The sequence below is a fragment of the Mauremys reevesii genome, linkage group 13 (assembly GCF_016161935.1).
Source record: "Mauremys reevesii isolate NIE-2019 linkage group 13, ASM1616193v1, whole genome shotgun sequence".
In the NCBI taxonomy this organism is placed as follows: Eukaryota; Metazoa; Chordata; order Testudines; family Geoemydidae; genus Mauremys; species Mauremys reevesii.
Genome location: NC_052635.1, coordinates 43,416,858 through 43,441,561, shown reverse-complemented (window position 1 = coordinate 43,441,561; position 24,704 = coordinate 43,416,858). Strand labels below are relative to the sequence as shown.

The window sequence follows — 24,704 nt, the reverse complement described above, 5'->3', positions numbered from 1 at the left end:
TCATCCTAAGGTTCAGAACTTCATAAGCAGCAACGACTACAGGAACCAGTGAGCTGTAAAGAATAGCTCTTCAATATGTAGCAGAGCAGCTCAATTATTTTTGTATGAAGCTGTAATGAAAAATGGTCCTTTTTTTAAAAATGAAAAATTTCATTGAAAAAATTGTTTTTATTTTCTGATTTTTTTTTTCACGAAAAGCAAAAATTATTTGGTTTTCAAAACTGAAAAAAGGGTTTTTTTTTGTTTTTTCTTCTTTCTTGCCCTTCCTCCTCCCCCGCCCCCTCCATTTTGCCACTGGAAATGGGGAGAAGGAAAAGGGGAGACAAATCAAAAAATGACCATTATTTGGGTGTTTCACCTCCAAAATCTGAACATTTTGAAATTTTTCACAAAAAATTTCAACCCTCTCGCCCCCCAAAATTCAGGTGTTTTTCCATAAAATATACTTACCACTTTACAACCAGCTCTAAGATAATAAGAGAAACAACACACAGAAAAGACGTGTTATAGAAGAGATACTGAAAGTTATCAGAAAAATTCCATTAGGTGCCGGGTACTATTCTAACACCAAAAAGTCTTTAGGGGATAAGGAGTGACAGAATGTTGGACACATTTAGTTCCAGAAGGTTTCACGGCAGTTGAGACTTGGGCAACTGGGAATGGTAGTTAGGAATAGCAATTGGGACTGCCATTTGGGAATGACAGTTGGACGGGGAAGGGAAGTTGGGAATTGGGCAGCTGGGAATGACCCTCTCCCTCGCTGCCCCCTCTGAGCTGGATCATGCTGACTTCTGCAAGGAGAAAATTAACAAGACCCCTTGTGATCTCCCTCCTTCCCCCTTATTTCCTCCTCTTTGTCTTTTCCCTCCTAACAAACGCTTACTTCTCTCTGCCTTTGACACTCGGGTTTCTCACCTGCTGTGTTTCTCCCCCATCAGTCCCTTGGGCTGGTAGAGGGATTGGAGGAATAGGAGTGGAAATTGTGTCTTTAAAAATAATTTAATACAGACCCACAAATATTAGAATGTCTTAATCATAAATGTGTAGTTATCACATGGTGTCACCACTTTTGAACAATTACCACATCTCTGGAATGTTTCGCATCCTTCACTCCATCTTGATGCAGTTTTTGTCTGCGGCTATTTAATCATAGTTGCAGAACTGGGCGTTTTTTAAAAGGGCAACTTGGGGAACTGGGGCGTCAGTTAAAACTGGGCAATTGGTGAGGAAAAGACGAAAACTGCAGCGAGTGTAGTGAAAGCAGCAGAACTCCCTAGGCAGCTGGAGACAGGGAAGAGTCAGGGCGGAGAAGTTAACATAGATGGCGTGTAGACTGTGTGAGAAAAACGTAGTGTGTGTGAGAAAAAACTATCTTGGGGAAGCAAACGAGAGAGGAAGTCTGGGGGGGGGGGTGGAACCTAAACAAAAAACTAAAGCCAAAGGAGAAACCAACTGCAGCAGGGAGCAAGTGAGAGCACAGAAAGAAAATGACAGACTGAGAAATCCACCAAAATGGATGAAAGAGTTCCTGGCTACCTCTCCTCACTTAAAGTGGAAGGGACGTGATGACTTGTCTTTTCTTTCAATACAAAGATAAAGGGCTGGATTGCATCTGCACAGGGCTGGCTGCACAAAGAAGAAGACAGCAAGGGTGAAATCCTGGCCAAATTGATGTTAGAAATTGACGCCAACAGAGCCAGGAGTCCACCCACTGAATCTTCCCCGTTCCCCTGCTGAGGGGCTGATCCTAATCACAGTCTTTGTGCTCCCTGACCACAGGAACTGCTCTAGGCCAGTGGTTCCCAAACTTGTTCTGCAGCTTGTGCAGGGAAAGCCCCTGGTGGGCCGGGCCGGTTTGTTTACCTGCCCTGTCTGCAGGTCCAGCCGATTGCGGCTCCCAGTGGCCGCAGTTTGCTGCTCCAGGCCAATGGGAGCTGCTGGAAGCGGCGCGGGCCAAGGGACATACTGGCCACCACTTCCAGCAGCTCCCATTGGCCTGGAGCAGCGAACTGTGGCCATTGGGAGCTGCAATCGGCCAAACCTGTGGACGCAGCAGGTAAATAATCCAGCCCGGCCCACCAGGGGCTTTCCCTGCACAAGTGGCAGAACAAGTTTGGGAACCACTGCTCTAGGCTATTGCCAGCTGCAGCTCGGGCCTCCCCAAAGAGAGTGAGAAGAGTGAGGTTGGGATACAGTGGCTTAATGCCACAAACAGACTGTAAAACTATGGGCTCCATTCTTCCCTACCCAGGAACAATCCTTCCAGAGGTAAAGCACACCTGGCCCAATCGCTCCCCTTAGCTCCTGAACAGCATGGCTTCTTCAAGAATTGTGCAGTCAGCAATCCCTTACATGCAGAGGTGAAAGTAAGCTGGTACGGTACGGTACGGTATGGCGTACTGGCAAGAGCTGGTATTCTGTGCCAGACTGCACCAGCTTCTCCGGCGGTGATTTAAAGGGCCCAGGGCTCCAGCCACTGTGGGGAGCCCCAGGCCCTTTAAATCCCCGCCTGAGCCCGGCTGCCGGAACCCCGGGGCCCCAGCAGCTGGGCTCTGGCAGGGATTTAAAGGGCCTAGGGCTCCCCGGGGTGGCAGGGCTCGGGAGGTGATTTAAAGGGCTTGGGGCTTCACGGCAGCCAGAGCCCCAGGACCTTTAATTCGTCCCTGAGCCCCAGGGCTCCCAGCTGCCTCGGCAGCTGTAGCTCCGGGGTGATTTAAAGGCCCTGGGGCTCCCAGCCACAGCCAGAGCCCCAGGGCCTTTAAATCTTCAAAGGCCCCGCCTCTTCCGGTTGAGGCCATGCCCCACTCAGATCTCGGGCATACCAGTAAGTCCTTTAAGTTACTTTCAGCCCTGCTTACATGGGTCCTCCCTCAAGAGGATGGAGGTTCCCAACTGCAGAAGGAGATGCGGTAACTTACTATGTATTAGCCTGTAGATTCGGGGCAGTGGAAGAATCTGAGGGTGCTTGGCTGGCCCCTTTCCCTGCCCCTTACAATCCATGGAGGTGCTCTGTCTTTGGGTCCCATGGTACAGTTTCAATGGATCTGAAGTTGGGACAATTGTACCACAATGAAGCAATTCTGTAATGTGATGTGCAGATTTTGAGTGGCAGCTGTGAGTTGTTAGTAGAAGAGGGAACTCTATGCCCTCCATCCATAGTTAAATCAGTGGCTCTTTAAAGCGATTGTTGTAAAAGATAGCCAGCCAAGAGAAAAATCCATTCTTGTTTTCTATTTTGCTCTCTTCTGTTTTCACCTAAAACACATGGCACAGCTACTCCAAACAACATTTGTTTAAACAAAAGTACCTGATAACACTCTTCTTTTTTTTTAAGCTGCCATCAGCTGGTGACTAATGTGAGTGCTACCATTCATCCATTAATTTCTGTTAAAGAAGGATTTGTCAGGCATTATTATCAATCTAACGGAGCTCATCCTGCTTTCTAACGGGTAGAATATCAGCCAACAAGGAACACAGAACTGCCAGTTTTCCAATTCAACCATGCTATAGCTTGGAACTTGTTTATTTTTTATGGAGACACGCCCAGCTGCCTGAATGGCATTTGGGTGACTGGCAAAGAGGGGCATTCTTGTGTTACTTAGGTTAGCAACTTATTTCTCCCCACCAAGACCAGCTCTAGGCACCAGCAAACCGTGCGATGCTCCCCATGTAAATAAATTGACTCTGACTCAAGAGATAACTGATAGTGGGCACGACAGATAAGGAAGAAAGAGAAGGTAAGACAGAAGACCAATGAGAAAGACATCTGGCAAAACGTGAAGAAGCTGAGCTGGAACATGGGTGACATTGTCCTAAGAAGCATGACAAAGATGGACTATCCTTATAATGTAATGGAAACTAGCAGATGGTAAGAACAACAACTGAGCTACCAGTGATAAAACTGGAGAGATGGAGTGGGTATCTTCGGAAAACCTTAGTGGTCATACACTATCCAGCTATGCATCTTTTGCTGCAGCACCATGACGAGGGGCTCGCTGCCTTGGAATGAACAGCAGGTGGGTTTGATGATGATTACATGATAATGTCGACAGGCCATGCTCTTTGTATGAGATTGGGTCCCTCTCCTGCATTCACAGAACAGCATGGCAATGACATGAAAACAGGAGGAAAAAAGGAAAAACGACATCTAGCATTTGTTGGTGTCTGCCTTTATTTCTGGCATCAAATTTTGAAAATTTTGAGGCTTGGCTGTAGTACGTAAAATGTATGACAAAAAAAGACATAAGAGAGACAAGGTAGGTGAGATAATATGTTCACCAGCAGAAATTGGTCCAAAAGTAAAAGCTTTTGAGCGTTGTAACTTCCACCAACAGAAGTTGGTTCAATAAAAGATATTATCTCACCTATCTTGTTTGTCATGTGCTGCAAGCAAAAAGGCTACACCACTGCAAGAAACAGACATGAACACAGCAAGCCAGCTGATCTGATCCCATGCTCAGGGCCAGTGGTACACACTGTGCTGGCTGCATTTGACTCCAAGCGTAGGGGGTGCAGAGTAGAATCCCATGGATTGCAGAGGGATGTGTGTGAGGGGTGGGGGGAAACAGTTTAAAACTGCCCATTTGCCCCAGAGCAGAACAGTGTGGGTTGTACCTAGGGTTGCCAGTTTTGGTTGGACTTATTCCTGGAGGTTTCATCACATGACATAATCTTTAATTAAAGATTAATCTTTAATTCCTGGCGACTCCAGGAATATCCTGGAGGGGTTGGCAATCCTAAATTGTACCCCACATCCCCACCCCATATGACAGCCATGGCATAGAACCACGCAGGCTGCATTTGAATCCAGACCCTAGGTCTGCAGTGTAGAATGATGCAGGCTGCCTTTAAGCCTCAGCACAGGGACTGCGATAGAGGACAAGCTGGGCTAGATGTGTCCCCCATGCATACAGACTGCATCCAACAGTAACGTAGGCGTACAGTGACCGGATAGCAAGTGTGAAAAATCAGGACGGGGTGGGGGAGTAATAGGTGCCTGTATAAGAAAAAGCCCCCAAAATCAGGACTGTCCCTATAAAATCAGGGCATCTGGTCTCCCTACCTAGGCTCCATTGAATGGCATGTCCGGAGGTGCCCAGCATGGACCCGTGCAAGCTGCCCCTAAAGGCCTCCGCCCAGAACCTAACTATGGGGCGCTGTGGCGTGGAACTGCAGCTGGCAGCTGGACCCCAGGTAGTATCCACATGGGCTTCAGCTGATCTTCTGTGTGTGTGGGGGGGGGTCACATCCCAGAGTCTGGGGGCAGTGTCTGACCCAGTGGGGGGGGTTGCAATGCAGAGCCAGGAGCCCTGCTCTCTGGCCATGCCCTAGAGTGGGGAGAGCCTATGTAGAGCCCCTCTCCCCGCAGAGCCTGGGGATCACAGGCCCTGCTGCTCCCCCCCAAGCCATGGGAGAAGGGAGGACTGGCAGCAGAGCCCCACCGCGCATGCGCGGCAGGTGCTGCCTTCCCTCTGCTCCTCCCTGCCCCCACCCTCACCCCGCCGCCTCGTCGTGTCTTCCCGGCGTGCCCCGCGCGCGAGTGGCGTTGACGTCACCGCCGCCCGGTCCCCGCCGCCATTGGAGTTGGAGGGTCTCTCGCTCCATCCCGGCTCGGGGCCAGCGCGGGGACAGGCCGCGGGGCGCGGAGCGAGGGGCGGGCGGGGATGTGAGGAGAAGGGCCGGCAGGGCGAGAAGTGACCGGACCGCCGCCCCGCCCCCCTCCCCTCCCCGGGGGGCCCAGCCTGAGGAGAGCGACCCCCCCCCCACGGGGCCCCGCCTTGCACGCCGAGCCGGCCCCTCCCCCAGGCCCGGTCCGGAGCGCCCCTCGCAGGCCCCGGGGACAGGCGCTCCCTCCCCCGCGTTCTCCCCTCCGCGCGGAGGGGCCCGGGCCCTGCCCCTGCCCCGCTCCCTGCTCACCACGGGGGCCCCGTACATGAATTATGTCGGCCACAAGCGTTGACCCTCAGGTAAGTGCGGAAGCCCAGCTGGGCCCGGGGCCGAGGGCTTCTCCTCCCGCCCCTCCACCCCCAGCCCCAGCCCGTGTGCCTGCCCCGCGAGGGCCCTCTCGCCTTCCTGGGGCCCTAGGCACTCCCTTTAACTCTTCCTTCTCCTGATCCGTGGCCATTTCCAGCGAGGGCCAGCCCTTAATAGTAAATAAAGCTGTTAGCCCTCCCCCCCCCTGCCCCTTTCCCCCCCCCCCGTGCTTACTTCTCCCCCACAACCCTGTCTGCAATGAGACAAGAGCATTTTCCAAAACTGACTTTCTCCTCTGTCTTTATTTTCCTCTTCACAATCGTGTGCATGGCATCATAGCGACCGAAAGGACAAGATAATAAAGGTAAGGCGAATGCTGGGATTTTTCCACTTGAGTTGTTATTGCTGAAGGTAGATGAAGCAGGCAGGGATGGGTGAACCAATAGGTATTAGTCTAAACTCTGTGGTGAAATATGGAGCAAAGTGGGGTTTTTTTAAAAAGGAAACTGATTCCTAAGGGTTTTTTTGCATGCCACTAGTGCCACTGTGTTTTTAAGGTTGTACAGTACTAAGCACGCTTTCAGTGTTTAATAATAAAAACATTTTTAAGAAAAGCAAATTGTTACAGTTACAAATAGATATACAGATACAGTTTAGGAGATTCATTTACTCAAGTGACAGATTAAAAAGTACCCAAACTTGCTTTACAGTATTTTTCTGCTATATAATTATTGTTCTGTTACTGGACTGGTATTGGCAAATGACAGTTTATAGATTATGACAGGTGGTACATCGGTACAAGTTTTTTCATGAAATAATTTCAGTATTAAGCAAAAAAAAGTTCTTTGATAGTGTGACACGCTTTTGTGTGACCTCAAGCACATTGTCACAAATGAAACTTCAGAAGCAAGTTGGCTTTCAAGTAAATGGCCTGCTTTATAAACTACATTATGTATGGTACTATGACTGTTACCAAATACATAACTGTTTAATAATAGAAAGGATACTCCCATCAATTTATGTAGGCACATCTTTTCAGTGTTAAGGTTCTTTGAATTTCACTTTATCAGTGTTTCAAACAGCTATAGTCCCAACAAGATCATATTTTCCCCCAGTTTATAATAAACCCTTCTTATTATGCGTCCATTTTCTCTGAAGAGCCTTCCTAACATTAGTTTACACTTGCAGACCTCTTTGAAATCCTCACTTTAGTTTTATTTTTTAGCGTCGTATTTCTTTTTCCTGTCATAATATTTTTAGTTTAGCCTTCCTGTGACACTCTTGAACTGCTTTCCAATGGCTTAATGTATACAATGTGACTTATGCTTTGAAACAAATGATGGAAATTAAGAATGAAGTGACTTTAATAATTTGTTTATGTAGCATCTTCCAGCTGTGGATTTCAGTGTGATTTACAGATATTATTAATAATTGAGTCCCAAATATCTCTGATTTAGTGAAGTTTTATCTCACTTTTACAGACAAGAAAACCAAGGCTTGCATTTAAAGCTTGTAAATATTATTAGGATGTCAAACACTCAACAGCCAGTATTTTACTGTTCCACCTCTGATATGATTTAACATTACTTTTTAAAGAGGCAGCTCAGCTTTTACAGAAGATACTGCTCTGTCCTCCAGTTCTTCTCACAAGTTCATGTCAAAAGTTGTCTATTTGGTTTTAAGATATTTTATGGGGAAAGTATAAATACTTATGTTTACTAAAATTGCAGGTTCCTCTGACTCTCTGTAACTGTCATTCAGATCAGTTTTGTAAGCAATAGTGATATTTAGAGTGCATGTGGAAGTTCTCATTCTGGTGAAATCTGGCCCCTTTGCCTTCTGGGGTTATTAACAATGCCACAAGAAGGAAGGGAGCTAACTTATTTTTGTCAAGTTACTCTAGGGTGAGTTTCTTTACTGAAACATTGTCAGACAATGTTATAATATGTTGCAACTTTTTGTTTTAGTACAAAATGGTTCATTGCATCAGAAGGACACAGTTCACGACAACGATTTTGAACCTTACCTTTCTGGACAGTCAAATCAGGTTAGTGCATCTCTGTTAATTTTGGTGGCTTTTTTAAGGGATGTGGAGGGTAGTGTTGCTTGTACAGCAAACACCAGTATGACTTGTTTCTACCCCGGGGATAGCTTTAAAATGAAATAGAAAAAGCTATAGTGCCTGAAGTGTTACTGAGTAATGGCATTAGCATTTTTGCTCAGAATACTGGTATTATTATTATTTATTATTTATATCTAGTTTGTTCACATGTGGAAATGAAGTTATTTAGAAATCCTAGTTTCTGCTGGGCACTTACCAAATGACACATTTCCTGTAAAAGCTGACATAGTTGGCAGCCTGCCAGGGGCCTTTGACTTTCAGTTCTTTAATAAACAAATCACCCATTATTGCAGTCATTGGGGTTCTGCTTCTGTATGACTGGTGGATTGAACCCTTGTGCTGTAAGTGGAAATAAATGGTAAGTGACCACAGTATCATTTGAAACTCTCTTAAAGATGCCATGATGAGGACTGATAGACTTTAAGGCCAGAAGGCACCATCATGATAATCTAATCTGACTTCTGCACATCACAGGCCACAGATCCTCACTCACCAATTCTTGCAGTAGATCCATAATCTCAGTCTGAGTTACTGAAGTCCTCAACTCTTACCTCTTTGCAGAGGCGTATTATCTAGAGATGATTAACGAAAGATGAGCTGCTTGAGGGCATTGTAAAAATAGTGTAAATTATACATATATATGACTCAAACCAAGAGTACAAATTACATTTTGTTAAAAATCCTGAATAACTAAAATTTACTGGGGGGAGTTGGAAATTTAAAAACAATGTAAATAGAGTACATTTTTACTCACATTAATAACTTAATGTGCAAATTTATTTTAAGAAATGTAAATCAAGCTCCAAAAAATTATGCTTAAAAGTTTAAATGCCAAAAAATATAAGAAACTAGCTTTCTCCTATCCTCACTTCTGTGTCACTGAACTCCACGCAATTATGCACACTTTTCTTTGTAAAATAGGAGGTCAGATTTGGAATAGTAGTGGTTCTTCCATGTGAAAATTGAGCTACAATATCAAATTGTAATACTTGTAATTTCAAGTGCCTGGGAACGCTAGCTAAAATGTATTAGCCCTTTATTGGTAGGTATTGCTGATGTATAGCATTCCAACACAGAAATGAAGAAACCAGTCCAAATATACAGCCAGTCAGAACATCTGTCATAAGTGATAGACCAAGAAAAATATCTGCAGATACATAATCTGTTCCCAGTTAACACAAAGGGGTTAGCAAAGAGAACTGTGGGAGGGGCTCAAAAAGGTCAAGAATAAGTATGTTGAAATAAATGTATCACTACTCACTTCCTTCAGGGTTTCTCTTACACCCTGTGGCATAAAGCCAAACAAAATAGACTGAATGCTTTGTTTAAATGTCTGGTGAAATTCTTTATTCTGCTAGGATTCATGTGGAAACTTTCCACACTGGGTGCTTAGATGGTGACAGTCCAAGGAATTTGGTTAGGATGTCTCCGAGAACATACATATTTCTGGAACAAAACACCTGTTGATTTCAATCACTTATGGTCAAGGACCCTTCTAGCTAGAGCTATAAAAGGTCTAAGCTGTCACCGAGTGTATGGAGATGGTGCAGATTAGCTGAGAATGAGAGTTAAGTCTACAGAGTTTGAAGTGTTGGTGGTAAAAAACCACTTCCATTTTTGTATTATTGGTGCTTACATTTTTGAAGACATCAAGAATACTGTGGTGTAAAATAAAAGACATTGATGTCAGTGTCAGACAAAATAATGGGTCTCAGAAAATGTCTTCATGTCCTGAGTATTATTCCTTTAGTCCAAGAGGTTTTGAAAATCCAGGCACAAGAAACACTACTGCAGAAAACACAAAACCAAAATTGAATGTTTTTATGTCTTTTAGTGAATGTTCTCAATAGTAAAAAGGCTTAGTGTATCTCTTAATGTTAGAACTCTGTGGATTAATTCTTTACATTGTGATTCACGATGTTGATTTCACTATACTTAGGGGTGCTGTGGGAGGTAGTCACTGGAAGGATGAGTTGTACAGATTACTCCGTTCACTGAATCAGATTTGGTATTCAGTACTAGTATTTTTAGCAAGAAATTTCTGCATAGGTTTCAGAATGAGTTTAGAAAAAGTGATGTTGTGGGTGAAGAATTAGAAAATAAGCTTCTACTGGAATCAACTATGTTATTCTGTCAAGCCATAGTTAGGATTCCAAACTTGGAGTCTGTCATTCTCCTTTCAAGAATCTTATAATGGTCTTGATCATGAGTAAGAAAGGTGTAGCTGCTATTTGATTCTTGCTTATTTGTGATGGTTCACACTGTGTGCGTCATTGTTTTTTTAATTCTCATGATTTTCCTTAGAATAAATTAGGAAAAATGCTAACCATTATACTTGTCTTGCATTGAACCATTCTTAGTGTCTTATAGTAACTAAAGCCATCAGATTTCAAAAACTGAATGCGTAGAAGCATCTGCCATTAAGATTGACATTTTTGTCCACCTCATAAATACCCCCTTTTCTTCCTCCCTCTCTTTTAATGACTTAGGGCTTGGCTACACTTGAAAGTTGCAGTGCTGGTGGAGGCTTTCCAGTGCTGCAATTAGTAACTGTCCACACCTGCAAGGCACATCCAGTGCTGCAACTCCCTGGCTGCAACGCTGGCTGTATACCTGGTCTGCTTGGGGTATAACAAGTGCAGCGCTGGTGATCCAGCGCTGCTCGTCAAGTGTGGCCACACACCAGCGCTGTTATTGGCCTCCAGGGTATTAGGAGATATCCCAGAATGCTTTTAACTAAATTACTCTTTGTTTTGTTATGCAGCCTCTCTTTGTTTTGTTGTGAACTCGGAGCTCCGCGGCGCTCTGGAGCACAGGGAGCTGCTTATCTAAAAAACAAACACAGCTCCTGTTTGCTATGATCAATCTGTACCTGACTGTGAACAATCAAATGAGAAAACCCCCTGCCTGTCTCATTCCCAGGGGTTGAGTGTTTGCTTGACGAGGAACAGCGGGGGCAGAGGGGAGAACGGGAGTCGGTTGGATGCAGGCTGTTTGCAGTTAAGAGTTAAGATTAAGGGGTCGGGAACATTTTCTGATTTTGCAAGTCAGGAAGCTAACATACAGTGTTGGCTCCAAAAATCCACTCTCTCTCTCTCTCCCCCGCTCCCTGTCACACTACACACCACACCACCCCCCTCTTTTGAAAAGCACATTGCTGTCACTTGAACGCTGGGGTAGCTGCCCATAATGCACTGCTCCCAACAGCGCTGCAAATGTGGCCACACTGCAGCGCTGGTAGCTGTGAGTGTGGCCACACACCAGCGCTGTCCCTACACAGCTGCACGACCAGCGCTGTAACTTTCAAGTGTAGCCAAGCCCTTAGAGCCATTTTAAAGGGGTAATGTCATCTTAACTCACATCTATCCACTCTTTTTTACTTGTAATATCTAAGCTTTCTATAACTGAAGTAGACCAGAGAGACGGAAATTTATTTTTGGTTGTGCTTTGTGCATCTGATGTCACTCCATGTGTAGACATTACTCTTTCCAATGCATACTCAGTTCCCCTTTTTTATTTGGTTCTTGGAGCAATTCCAGAAAGAAATTTTTTTTTTTTTTTTTGTTGGTTGGTTATAAAAGTGTAAAAACTGACAAGGGAACTCTGAGAAAGGTGTAGTGCTTAAAACTATTCAACTTCAACTATGTGGGGGGCGGTGTTAATTTTTTTTAAGTTACCCTTAAATTTTAGTGTAAATGTAAAATATACATGTAAAATCTCAGTCTATCAAAATAGAAGTGACAGATCAGAAGCAACTCTTTTTTCTCTGATGTGTAATTTTTTTTTTTACTTTCTATTTACTGACACATAATATTGTGCTCAGGGTAATTCGTAGTGAATGTGAAAGGCCATAGAAATACCTATCCTAAGAGTGTCTTCCATTCTTTTGGGGGAGAGGAATCAATCTCAGTCCTTCCTTACTTTTGTGGCACTAAGTAATTTTCTTAGTGTTTTCAAGGCATACCTTGAATTAAGAGAAGCAAATACACTAGGTTACTTGTGAAAGCCAATTTTAACAAGCAATCACTCCCTTTGCTCTGTAGTGTATGGAATCTGCTTCCTTATGAAGTCAGCCTCAGCTCACCCTAACCCCCCTCATCCCCACCCCCCAAAAATGCATGTTGTGAAATCCCTGAAATATCAGTTTCTTAACATTTTTGTATGGTTGCAGAAATGAACTTGGATTTGGTTTCCTTTTTGGGGATGTTCTTTCATTTTTTTAAACAGATGTTTGTCTGAAATGAACTTGCTAAGGGTCAAAGGTTCAAGGAAATAGTTTATGAAGGTTAAGAACGTGAATTTTTTTTTTTTTTTTAACTTTTAGCAAAAAATCTAAGGATCTGTTTGGTGTCTGGGAATGCTAATTGCTGCACAACTTGGCTGAGCCCTTTGGCAAGAAAGGCTAATACAGTATTTTGCAGTCTAATGCTTCTCTCGTCTCCAGTATGTAAAGCATCAGGTACAGAAAAATGTACCTGATTCGAAGAACTTAAGTTTTTGTATACATTGTCTGGGGGAGGAGAAAGAAGGGAAAATATTCTCCTCTTTGAATTTTAACCAGTACCTTACATTCTCATACTGCCTCTTCACCTTTCTCTGATCTGCCTTCTTTCTTGCTATCATTTTGCATTGGCAGTTTTTTGTTTGGCGTATTGTTAAATAAGATGGGTGGCCTCCATTGTCCATTATTTCTATTAAGTGCTGCGTCTACTTTTTTTTTTTTCCTATTAACTTTTAATTTGCTGCAGTTGAAGCCCCATCACTGACTTTCAGACCCAAGTGGCTGGGACATGCTATAGCCTGTTGCCATACCTAGACTTATTTGCAGGAGAGGTAGGTCCACAGCAGGCAACTCCTGGACAAGAGACAAGATAAGACTTTCATCATATTGAATAGTGTTAATTTTAAGCTTTGTTTCTATGTAATTTTTACTAGTAACTTAATCTTAAATTTACTACAGAATATTTTAAATCTTTATTTGTACTTCTGCATTATTATGTGATGGGGAGTGAAGAGAGTGGAAGAAACCAAGAGTCAATTGAACACTTGGTAAGAGAATAGAGGGGAAAACTTGAATGCCTGATCCTAAAAAGCAGCTAAGAGGTGGGGGGAAGGGACACACATGATGAGCTTGTCCCTGGAGCAGCTTTAAAGCAAAATCTCCGTGCTGCTACAAGCCAGTTGATTTTTTTCATAGGGTTCTAAAAGATGGTCAGACAGATTTGGGAAAAGCTGGAGGGAAGAGCTCCAAGCTTCTGTAACTGGACTGCTGCGTGGGGCAATGAGACCTTGGTGGAAAAGAGTAACTCTTGAATAAAACCTGAGTGATTTACCTGCATATGTCAGATGCAGAATTTGTGTCTATAGGTTTATATCCCTGACATAGTAATAAACTCTGTTTGTAAATTGAAATGCCTTGACACCAGGACTTATTTAAGCAAACCCCCATTCTTATCCAACTCAGCTTTGCTTATGACCTCCTTCTGGTCTCTGACCTAAGTCTTCAGAGGTAGAAGTCCAGGGGGCTAATCTTTACATCTGTTACCACTTCACTAATGTTTTACTACTTGTTTACAAATACAGAAAAATTACAGTCACAAACTTCTTGTCTGTTAAGAATTATGAAGCCATGGTAGCAACTCCATAGTTAAGATTGTAACCAGCTTTTTATTATATTCTTCACCTTAACAAAATAAAATCACTGTACTGGAAGAAGTCTATACCAAAGAAATTTTAAGAAGATTTTTCTATAATATCTGGCAGTCGGGAAAAGGTAACTCTGAAAAATCAGAGGTGTTAATCTACTGTACCAGTTTCCTGACATCTCTAATGTTCTCTATACCTGCTTGGTCTCCAAACTCCATATTAACTAATTAGGCTGCTGTGAGGATTGTGGAAACTATAAGCTGAGTTGTCACTTAAAATGCATTCTAACTAACGTTCTGCAGCTGTGCTTGGGGCAGACACCTATGCCCATGTGGAGCCTCATTGGCTCTAGTCTCTGTAGTTACTTGTGCAACACAACAAGGGTGGATGGAAAACTCTTATTACTCGATGCTTTTACAGATACAAATCCTTGATTTTCAATATTAACCACTTTGACTCTGGATTTTCTCTTTCCAGTTGCCATATAGGGGTCAAGAAGGGATTTAGGATTTTCCAGAACTATTTTTTTCACCCCAGCACACAGCTATTTTTTTAAAATCTACTCTCATTTTGTAACTCCTGAGGATGTTACATATATTGTATGCATTTTTAAATGCTCATGCCAATATATTCAGTCTCATTTACAGTCAAGCTTGAATATTGTCCTAATTTGAAGTCAAGCATTTGTCTGTACACCCCAATTTCAGTTACTTTAATATCCTCTACATACAGCCTCAAATACTCATCACGGACTATTTAAAATTATAGTACAAACAACAGTCAAATTGGGTCAAGCCAAATTATTTATTCTCCCCCTCCATGGGTCTGGCATTCAGCCAGTAACATTGTGACTCCAGTGCAGTCACAAATACTAGTCAGATCTTCCTTTTTCCAAAACAAATTTGGAGTTTTAGATATTGCTCATAATTGCAAAAGGTGAGTTGACAAATTAAAAATGTACTTAACATACATCATGCATATAGTGCACAGTATGAGGACAGTGTTCCATTTCCTAGCACTTCCCTATATAAACATAATAATTCTTAAGTTGTACATAAATAAAAATTCTGAAAAGAATGAAGGCTGCACATCATGCAACATATGCAGAGCAATTTTTCACATTCTATAAAATATTTTGTTTTCACATGAACGTTTGGTAGTATGTACTACTTTTTTGTGTAACTTAATAAACTTAAAGACTATATAATGGATGGATTATATAAAACAAATCCAATAAATAATATATGTTGTGTTATGCAGCAAAACCTGCTTATCTGTTCGTTCATCTTTCTCTTGATTTTTGGAGTTAAATTCACTAATTTTGTATTTTTCAGAAGTTGTTAGTACAAACTTGTGTAAATCTTAATATTCAAATAGAATTATCTTCAATCTTGTACAATTTCTAGATCCTATTAATTTCTGAGAGTTGGTCTTGCTGCAATTTTAAAATTGTTTTTCTATAATCATTGCATACTGCTGATGATTAAACACAATATCTTAAACTTTTAGTACAATATGAAAGTATTTGGTCATATACTCATAGAACAAATATATTTCTCAATTACAAGTCTTGAATTTTCATGACAGATGAATTATCTGCAGTGTAATAAAAGTGAGTTTGAGGTCATGGGGTCAACTAGCATTCATCTGAGAGTGATGGTCACTGTTTAAAAATCTACAGGAAGTGGAGAAGGAGAATGCATCTCTGGTATAGGAATATATAAGATGCAATGACATTAACTTAGACTAAACAGGCCATGGAATAATAAGTTGTGTAACTTGGAGTTTGAAACATTGGTTACTACTTAACGTCTTTTCTATTTAGTAGTATGCAAATGTTGTAGTCATTTATGAAAAAGTGCGTACATCTGAAATTTCTTTTCTTTTCTTTAACAGAATAATAGCTATCCATCAATGACTGATCCCTATTTGTCCAATTATTATCCACCATCTATTGGGTTTCCCTATTCTCTCAGTGAAGCACCGTGGTCTACTGGAGGAGATCCTCCTATCCCATACCTCACCACCTATGGACAGCTCAGTAATGGAGACCATCATTTTATGCATGATGCTGTTTTTGGACAGCCTGGGGGTCTGGGAAATAACATCTACCAACACAGATTTAATTTTTTCCCTGAAAATCCTGCATTCTCAGCTTGGGGAACAAGTGGATCCCAAGGACAGCAGACTCAAAGTTCAGCTTATGGGAGCAGTTACAGCTACCCACCTAGTTCACTGGGTGGTACTATTGTGGATGGACAAACAGGATTTCATAATGATACTTTGAATAAAGCACCTGGAATGAATAGTATTGAACAGGGAATGGTTGGACTTAAGATTGGTGGAGATGTAACAACGTCTGCTGTGAAAACAGTAGGTTCTGTTGTCAACAGTGCTGGAATGACAGGTGCTCTTCCTGGTAATGGTGGATCCAGTGTAAACTTGCCAGTATCTAAACCAACCTCTTGGGCTGCTATTGCCAGCAAGCCTGCAAAACCACAACCTAAAATGAAAACAAAAACTGGGCCTGTAATTGGAGGAGCTTTGCCTCCGCCACCTATAAAACATAATATGGACATAGGTACTTGGGATAATAAGGGTCCTGTGGCAAAAGTTCCTGCTCCCCAGCAGATCCCATCTCCTCAGTCTGTCCCACAGCAACAAATGGTTCAGCCTATTCCAGCTCAACCTCCTCCATTGACCCAGCCACAGTATCAAAGTCCTCAGCAACCACCCCAAAACCGCTGGGTGGCTCCCCGCAACAGAAATGCAGCTTTTGGCCAAAGTGGAGGAACTGGTAATGATAGCAACTCAACTGGCAGTACCCAGCCTAACTCTGTCCCAAGTGGTGAATCCCATCCCGTTCTTGAAAAACTGAAAGCTGCTCATAGCTATAACCCGAAAGATTTTGAATGGAATCTTAAAAATGGACGTGTGTTCATAATAAAGAGCTATTCTGAGGATGATATTCATCGTTCCATTAAATATTCTATTTGGTGTAGCACAGAACATGGCAACAAACGCTTGGACAGCGCTTTCCGATCCATGAATAGTAAGGGCCCGGTCTACTTACTGTTCAGTGTTAATGGTAGTGGACATTTCTGTGGAGTAGCAGAAATGAAATCACCTGTGGACTATGGCACTAGTGCTGGCGTCTGGTCTCAGGACAAATGGAAGGGGAAATTTGATGTCAAATGGATCTTTGTGAAGGACGTGCCCAACAACCAGCTCCGACACATCAGGCTGGAGAACAATGACAACAAACCAGTTACAAACTCCCGTGACACACAGGAGGTGCCCTTAGAAAAAGCAAAACAAGTGCTTAAAATTATTGCTACTTACAAGCACACAACCTCCATCTTTGATGACTTTTCCCATTATGAAAAGCGCCAAGAAGAGGAGGAGGTGGTGCGGAAGGTAAACTTGCATTTTTTAGAAAAAAATTAAAAAGACATACTTGGAAAAATGTGAATGCTGCCATGAGAGAGAGAGTGTGTGTGTTGGGGGGAAGCTAAGTAGAGATTACAAATATTTTAGAATGTGTTCAAACATGGTTGTCCTAAGTGCATTTAATACTAAAACAAAAACCTGTGCTTCAGTTCTGTTTGTGGTTTTCGTAGTCTCAGGTAAAGTTTGTTTGTTTGTTTTTTAAGCCAAGTTAAATATACAAGTAAAATATGTTACATCCAATTCTACTGGAGCATGACATTTTATTTTGGGATTGTTCATGGGATACAGAGCCTATGACTGTTTCAAAGTTGACCCAGGTCAGTGGTTGCCATGTAATAGCTCATTGGCTTCTGTGAATGAGAAGGTATCAATCCAGTTCGTAGTCAAATATTCTGTCACAACTGGCACCTTTGGTTGTATCTTCAGCAGTGAAGCCAAGATTTGAAAAGTCACTGAATTATTCTCATCCCATTACCTGGCTTCTCCAGAACAAGAGTTGAGGAAAATTACAGTGTGAGGAAGCTTGTATTGCTGCTGCTGTTCGTTGTATCTATTCTGTGGATAAATGAAGGATCTGAGTCCTCAGGACTGTCTTAACACCTTCCAACACTAAAAATCACTGGAATTTTTAGAGTAGGGTGTGGGGAGGTGAGGTGGGGAATCTCCAGAGTCTCACAGTATATAGCCTATTTTTATATGAAAGTGTGATTATGAAAAGATTTAGCTAGCTCCTTGACCCTTGCCTCAAGTCCTATGCCAAGTGCAGCTCAGCTGGGCCTAAGAATGGGATCCAAATGTCTAACATCAATGACCCTATATGTACACTATGGGCTGACTAAGTAGGAGCTGTCAGAATGTAATGGCTAGCTGACACTTACAATGGTTTGATACTGATGTTAGTGTTTCAGTGTATAGTTTCTTCTATAGTTCCTCGGAAGTGTAGAAGTTTGCCAATTCAGCTTAGTGCATTTACATGCGCTTCAAAAAAATTTTTAAGCACAGACTTAGATGCAGTGTCCTGAAGTAAAGTGGAAGTTGCAGTAATATGGGGCTTTCCCTTTATCATCCTTTAAGTTGCTTTTAACCAATGGTGGGCAACTTGTGCGCCACACGCAGCCAGTCAGGGTAATGTGCTGGAGGCTGCGAGACAGTTTGTTTACATTGACCGTACGCAGGCAAGGCTGCCCACAGCTCCCAGTGGCTGCAGTTCGCCATTCCTGGATAATGGGAGCTGCGGGAAGCGTCGGCCAGCACATCCCTGTGGCCCGTGCCGCTTCCCGCAGCTCCCATTGGCTGGGAGCAGTGAACTGCGGCCAGTGGGAGCTGCAGGCAGCCGTGCCTGCGGACAGTCAGTGTAAACAAACTGTCTCGCGGCCTGCCAGCACGTTACCATAACAGGCCGTATGTTGCCCACCACTGCTTTATACTGTTTGGGGAGGACCTACTCTTACAAATTCAGGGAAATTCAGTTTTAAGGCTTTCATTCAAATTTCAGCACCACTTTTTCAGTCTAGCCATCTTACAGTATATACACATGCAAATTTCAGGCCAATGGTAGCTAGGCCTGATGGAGAAGACCTTTAATTCTCTGAATTAGCTTTTTATGTCCTCTGTGGGATTTTTGGAGCAAAAGCTTTATCCACATCCCTGCAAACTTTCTGCCTGCTGAGAATTGTTTTTTCTCACTTTTCCCCAACCACAGTTAGGAGTCAGGAGATCTGCATTGTGTTCCTTTACCACAGGTGAGATGTGAGATGGCTAAGGCAAATCACTTAGTCTCTCCATGATAATGCTAAGATTTAACTCACACAAAAAACAACCCTCCATCTGGAGTGTCTCTTGTGTCAACCACTGAAAGTGGTTTCAGGCCTCTCTTCTTCTCAGTTCAAGAGAAAATATTTAATTCTATGTCAATCCTTGCTAGCTTTATGAATGGGATCACCTCTCTTTTATATCAGAGGGGTAGCCGTGTTAGTCTGGTTCTGTAAAAGCAGCAAAGACTCCTGTGGCACCTTATAGACTAACAGACGTTTTGCAGCATGAGCTTTCGTGGGTGAATACCCACTTCTTCGTTCATCCGAAGAAGTGGGTATTCACCCTCGAAAGCTCATGCTGCAAAAAGTCTGTTAGTCTATAAGGTGCCACAGGATTTTTTGCTGCTCTCTTTTATAATAGCTCTCTTTATAATATTTAACTCTTTTATAATAGCTCAGTATACTGGCACCAGACCATTGAGCTGACCCCACCTCTGCATTACTTTAATGTGGACTTTCATTTTCTGCTTCTATTTAAAATTAAATCTATAAACAAAATGTGCCTATCCAGATACTACTTTCTAATAGGATCAGTTTCTCAACAATTAATGCATGTTTTCTGCCGCACTTAATATTGAGGGAACATTGGGATTCAGTTTAATTACAGATATATTAGACTAATGGTTATATTTTCTAAAGGTATCATTTCTTATATCTGAATAGCTTTCAAAACTGAGCTGTGTATAAACAATAGGAATAGGCTGAGAAAGATGACATGATATAGTGAAAAATAATCAGACTATGGCAGTCAATGTAAATTATATTCTGAAAGGAAAGCATCTATTTTTAACCTAAGTGTAAACAAATTTTGGCAGTGCAGTAGCTTGCTGTAAGAGTTTCCTTCTAAAGCATATGCAGAGTCAAAGCACCTGCTATTGAAATTTAACATACTTGAGAACTCTGTCTTAAACAGACCTTCCATTAAAAAGCAAACATTATATACAGGAACTTTTTGCCAATTAAAGTTAATACATATGTGTATGTCAGACTTAACTGTAACGGGTTTTCAGATTGCAGTATCCTTCTATTCGTCGTATTTGGTTTAGCGGTCAAATCATTTGTTTAAAAATGTGTTTGTCATCATAATTACATAAAGATAGCTTTTTAAAATCTTATACTATTCAAATATGTATTTTTCCTATTTTGCTGAGAAAATCAATAATTTTATGTAATAAAGCCACTGATATTTTAAGAAATATTAAAAATCCCTTTTAGACAGTTTTGCCTACAAATATGAGCAGTGCTGCTTTAACAGTTTAATCACCAAGGGCATGTGCAGAACATGTTCCTTAGAAGTTAATCATCCCCTTGCTGCTTATTCTCCAACTAAAGTCAGTCTAATGTGATACTACATCTTACTTTTGTGTTAACTATAACTCGTCAAATGAGGATTATGACTTCAGATGAGGACTAAGTAGCTGTGTAGCACCTCTTTGAGCTCAGAGGGGGCGAGTAGTCTCTTGGTCTATCCAAGGCCGTGATCAAGTGTCTTGATGTTTTTGGTCTTTTGGCCTCAAGATGAAAACCTTGTCTGTGTCTTTGGAACCTTGAGGTAAAAAATATAATCTAGTTGGGTAACATTTACCAGAGTGCAGAAGATTCATCCAGGGTCCTCTGCATCACTTAAGACCTGCATTGTCCTCTGTGGATGAAGGAAAGATGTAATCACACTTGTAGCCCTGTATGCTGCTAAATCAAGATAGGAGGGAATAATAGAATTATACTGGTGCAGTTCCAATAGCCTAAAACAATGCATATGCTAGAGGAGGGGCATTGGCTGCTGTTCCACCCTGTATAACAAAATACCCAGGGTAGGTTGGACATGGATTCACACCGGCTTACCACCTCTGAGTTTTCTGTTGAAAGCCAGTTTATTCTGGTTTTTGTGCCAAGGGAGGGTTCTAATTTCACCCCAGGTGATCCAAGATTGTGCACTGAAAAAGATTAAAACTTCATAATGTGGGCAAATTATCTAAATAGAAGATTTTGTAAATTTACCGTGAGGCATTAATAGTTCATGAATCATCTCCAGTAAATAAGCTTATTTTAAACTACAAAATCTTTCTTCAAAATAAAAAAGCTTGATGTGACATTAGTAAACAAAACAAACTGGTTGTGTATTATGGTTTTTTTGGGTGTATTTTGTTTGGAACAAATTTGGGGCAGAGGTTGGAGGGGCATTTATTTTCTAGGAGATGAAAATGAAACCTTTACAGATATTGTCTTATATTGATGATTATAGCTGGCTTGGCAGTCTAGTAACAGCACAGTATGCCAGTATCTTGGGGATCTGAGTTCAGGGGCTCTTATACTTCAGAAGGAGAAGGTCTGAAGTGTGCAGCAGATGATGTGCATTCCACCCCAAGAAGGCAAGGTCATTGTGTATCTCTTAGCTTCCCAGGTGTCCACTTTGGCCTTGTCTAAGCTAGAGTTTGGCAGATGTTAGCTGGAACGTGATAACAGCCTAGGGTAGACCAGTTAGTGTGACTATAACATATGTTTAACTGGTAACAAGTTAAAGGCACACTGAGTTGCCTACAATAGGGTGTTAACATGTGCCAGTTGTTATCTTCCAAATCCTAGTCTGGACTTGTTGGATTTACTGAAGGAGCAACAATGACGGGCTCTGGGGGAGCTGCATGCCCATTTTCTTGTTGGAAGGCTCACTGGTATGAAGATTTTCAGGATGGAAAGTGTATGGCATTGGAGTGCATCCTGCTCGCCCCCACCCCCAAATGCTGATAACTACTGTTGCATTTTTAAGACCAGTGCTTATAACATTACATTTCTTGATTTTAATTATGCTGTGGTAGAGGCTTTTTTTTTGTAGTCTACGTTTTAGTGGTAGGGAAGAGGAATGCCAATTAAGATTTAATGGGCTCTCTTTTATTGGCTGTGTGTTCCAACTCTGTCCTTCTCTCTTTTTTCTGTCCTTTCATCTCAACTTAACTTCACTCCACTCCTGCCCCCTCCCTTCACTTGTGTTTTCATCCAGCCTGTCCCCTCCTAACTAAACTTATCCAAAAAAACCAAAAACAAAAAATAGTGAAACTAACATGCTGTTTGCTGCCATCTTATTTCTTCACTTTACTTGTGAGTTATACCCCTGCCCCCACCTTGTGTCTGTCTTGTCTGTTTAGATCAAGGGTATCAATCTTTTTCTTTCTGAGGCCCCCCCAGCATGCTATAAAAACTTCATGGACCAGCTGTGCCACAACAACTGTTTTTCTGCATATAAAAGCCAGGGCCGGCATTGGGGGAGTAGCAAGGAGGGCAGTTGCCTGGGACCCCATGCCACAGAGGATACCGCAAAGCTGAAGTTGCTCAGGCTTTGGCTTCAGCCATAGGTGGGAGCTTGAGGCCCCGGGCTGCAGTCCCATGTGGCAGGGCTTCAGCTTTCTGCCCTGGGCCCTAGCGAGTCTAATGCCAGCTGTGCTTGGCTGACCCCCTGAAACCTACTTGTGGCCCCCCAGGGGGCCCAGGACCCCTGGTTGAGGACCACTAATTTAGCATATAAAGTCTTCCGGGCAGAAAGTGTCGGCTGCTCTCTATTTGGACAGTCCTGAGCACAATGGGGCCCATTCTTGGTTGTGATTAATAATCATAATTAATAATCCCACTGACCCTGGCTTGGTAGAAGGGTTGACAGTTCTGCCTGGGAACAATAAGTTCAAAACTATTATCTAGTTCTTGTATGGAATTAGAGGCCTTTTCTTCATCCCTTTCTGCAATTTTCACTGTCTCTGGCTGGGAAGATAGTTGTCTTTGTTCCCCCAAATTATCCAGATGACGAACTTTTCTCTCTCAGCTTCTCTGCTTTCATTATTAAGTCACCTCCACATTTTTAGTCAGGCCAAAGAACAATAGACTTGTGAGAACTTGTAACTAGCAGCATGGTTCACTGAGAGAGGTTGCATAAGTTGTGACGCATCAGTGTGCCTCAACCTGGGCTACAGTCCTCCTTCCTAAAAGGAAGCTCCAGATTAGTCCAGGGGACAGGAAAGGAGCATTGGGGGAAGGGAAATATACACAACAGATCTGTCCTGTTTCACATCACCTTTTGACTACTGGCAAAATCTAAAATGGCTCTTTGAAAACTATCTGTCTTCCTTCTCTGCTCTGAAATGTAGGGCTGGAAGCTCAGGGAGTAGCCCATTCTCTGCTCCTGTGGTACTTGACCTCAATAACCTAGGCAGCCTCATCCTGCTAAACCACCAATGGATGCCTTAAGGAGCTTGTAGCTTTTTGAAGGAGAGCAGGATGGATTGATTTTAAAATCACCAATTTTAGTTGTTCAAATCAGCAAACAGAAAACTTTGATTTAAGTAGACTGTTTTAATCCTGTTATGCATTTATGCTTTTTAAGTTATTCTCATTAGTTGGTAATCATAAAAACATGTAGATTTTCAATTAAATATGTCCTTTACATCAGTGGTTCTCAAACTAGGTCTGCTGCTTGTTCAGGGAAAAGCCCCTGGTGGGCTGGGCTGGTTTGCGTACCTGCCGCATCTGCAGGTTCGGCCCATCGCAGCTCCCACTGGCCGCGGTCCCCTGCTCCAGGCCAATTGGGGCTGCAGGAACATAAACAGTTATGTAGTTTAGCAATGTTTATTCAGATTCCTAACTTTTACATTTGTTAGAAAATGGTGAATGACACCATTTCTTAATGAGTAAAATACTAATTATCTACTAAATATTTATGTCAAGTTATATTTGGGTGGGGAATGTATTTGTGTATTTTGAATTGAATTCCAAATTGTTTTTTATTAGTTAAACTACCTTAAATGTGATAGAAATTTAAGAAAAAAGTTTAAATGCAAAACATGGGGGGAGGGATAGCTCAGTGGTTTGAGCATTCATCTGCTAAACCCAGGGTTGTGAGTTCAGTCCTTGAGGGGGCCATTTAGGGACCTGGGGCAAAAATCTGTCTGGGGATTGGTCCTGCTTTGAGCAGGGGGTTGGACTTGATGAATTCCTGAGGGCTCTTCCAACCCTGATATTCTATGATTGTGTTGATAAAGCAAATGTTATACAAAGGAAAGAATAGCTGTAGTTTCTGGTCACCATGTCAGTCAAGATTTTAGACCTCTTAGATCTCTGCTTTTTCAGCTGCCAGTCAGTTTCTCAACTTTGAATGAGCTGGTCATTGAATTGATCTAGTTTAAAAACAAATGAAGAAAATACTCTCTCCGCACCTCCAGATGAGACTGCCGTTGTCAAAAGCTGGTTTAGCACTTTACGAAACTCTGGTTCCAGGTGCTCAGCTTGCGGCTTCCAGTTCAATGGTTTGACTTCATTTAAAACTTTGGCAATAGTAAACACAAACTTCATTTAAATTACAAAAAATATTCAAGATTTTAATAAACTATAGTAAATTTAGGCCTTTAATATAGGTTGTCATAATTTAAACTTTAATTTAAAAAATATACTTTAACTATCCAATTTTATTTTTATCCACCTTGTGTGGGAAGCCAGCAGATGACTAAAACAAACAAAAAAGAAACCTAATTTATTTTTCTTCCCTTTCCTTAGAAGAGAGAGAATAGTTTGGAGACATGGTAGTAAATGTCAGAACAGTGAAGTGGAGAAGGACATCTGCCGTCAAAAGATTGGAGCTTAAAACCACTGTCTTGACTTAAGCAATTCAAGTATAGGTTGGAGAACTTAATAACAATATATAATTATCCTAATAATGCTAG

The 24,704-nt window shown here is 42.1% G+C and overlaps 1 protein-coding gene across 1 annotated transcript in view; it reads left to right on the top strand.

The window, feature by feature from the left end:
- The first annotated feature begins 5,544 nt into the window (after nt 1-5,544).
- YTHDF1 (YTH N6-methyladenosine RNA binding protein 1) overlaps nt 5,545-24,704 on the top strand; it is a 41,979-nt gene continuing 22,819 nt past the window's right edge. The window contains exons 1-4 of the mRNA XM_039497661.1: nt 5,545-5,966; nt 6,313-6,337; nt 7,941-8,020; nt 15,638-17,158. Coding sequence (XP_039353595.1) covers nt 5,940-5,966; nt 6,313-6,337; nt 7,941-8,020; nt 15,638-17,158 — 1,653 coding nt within the window. The 5' untranslated portion in view covers nt 5,545-5,939. The remainder of the gene's footprint in view (nt 5,967-6,312; nt 6,338-7,940; nt 8,021-15,637; nt 17,159-24,704) is intronic.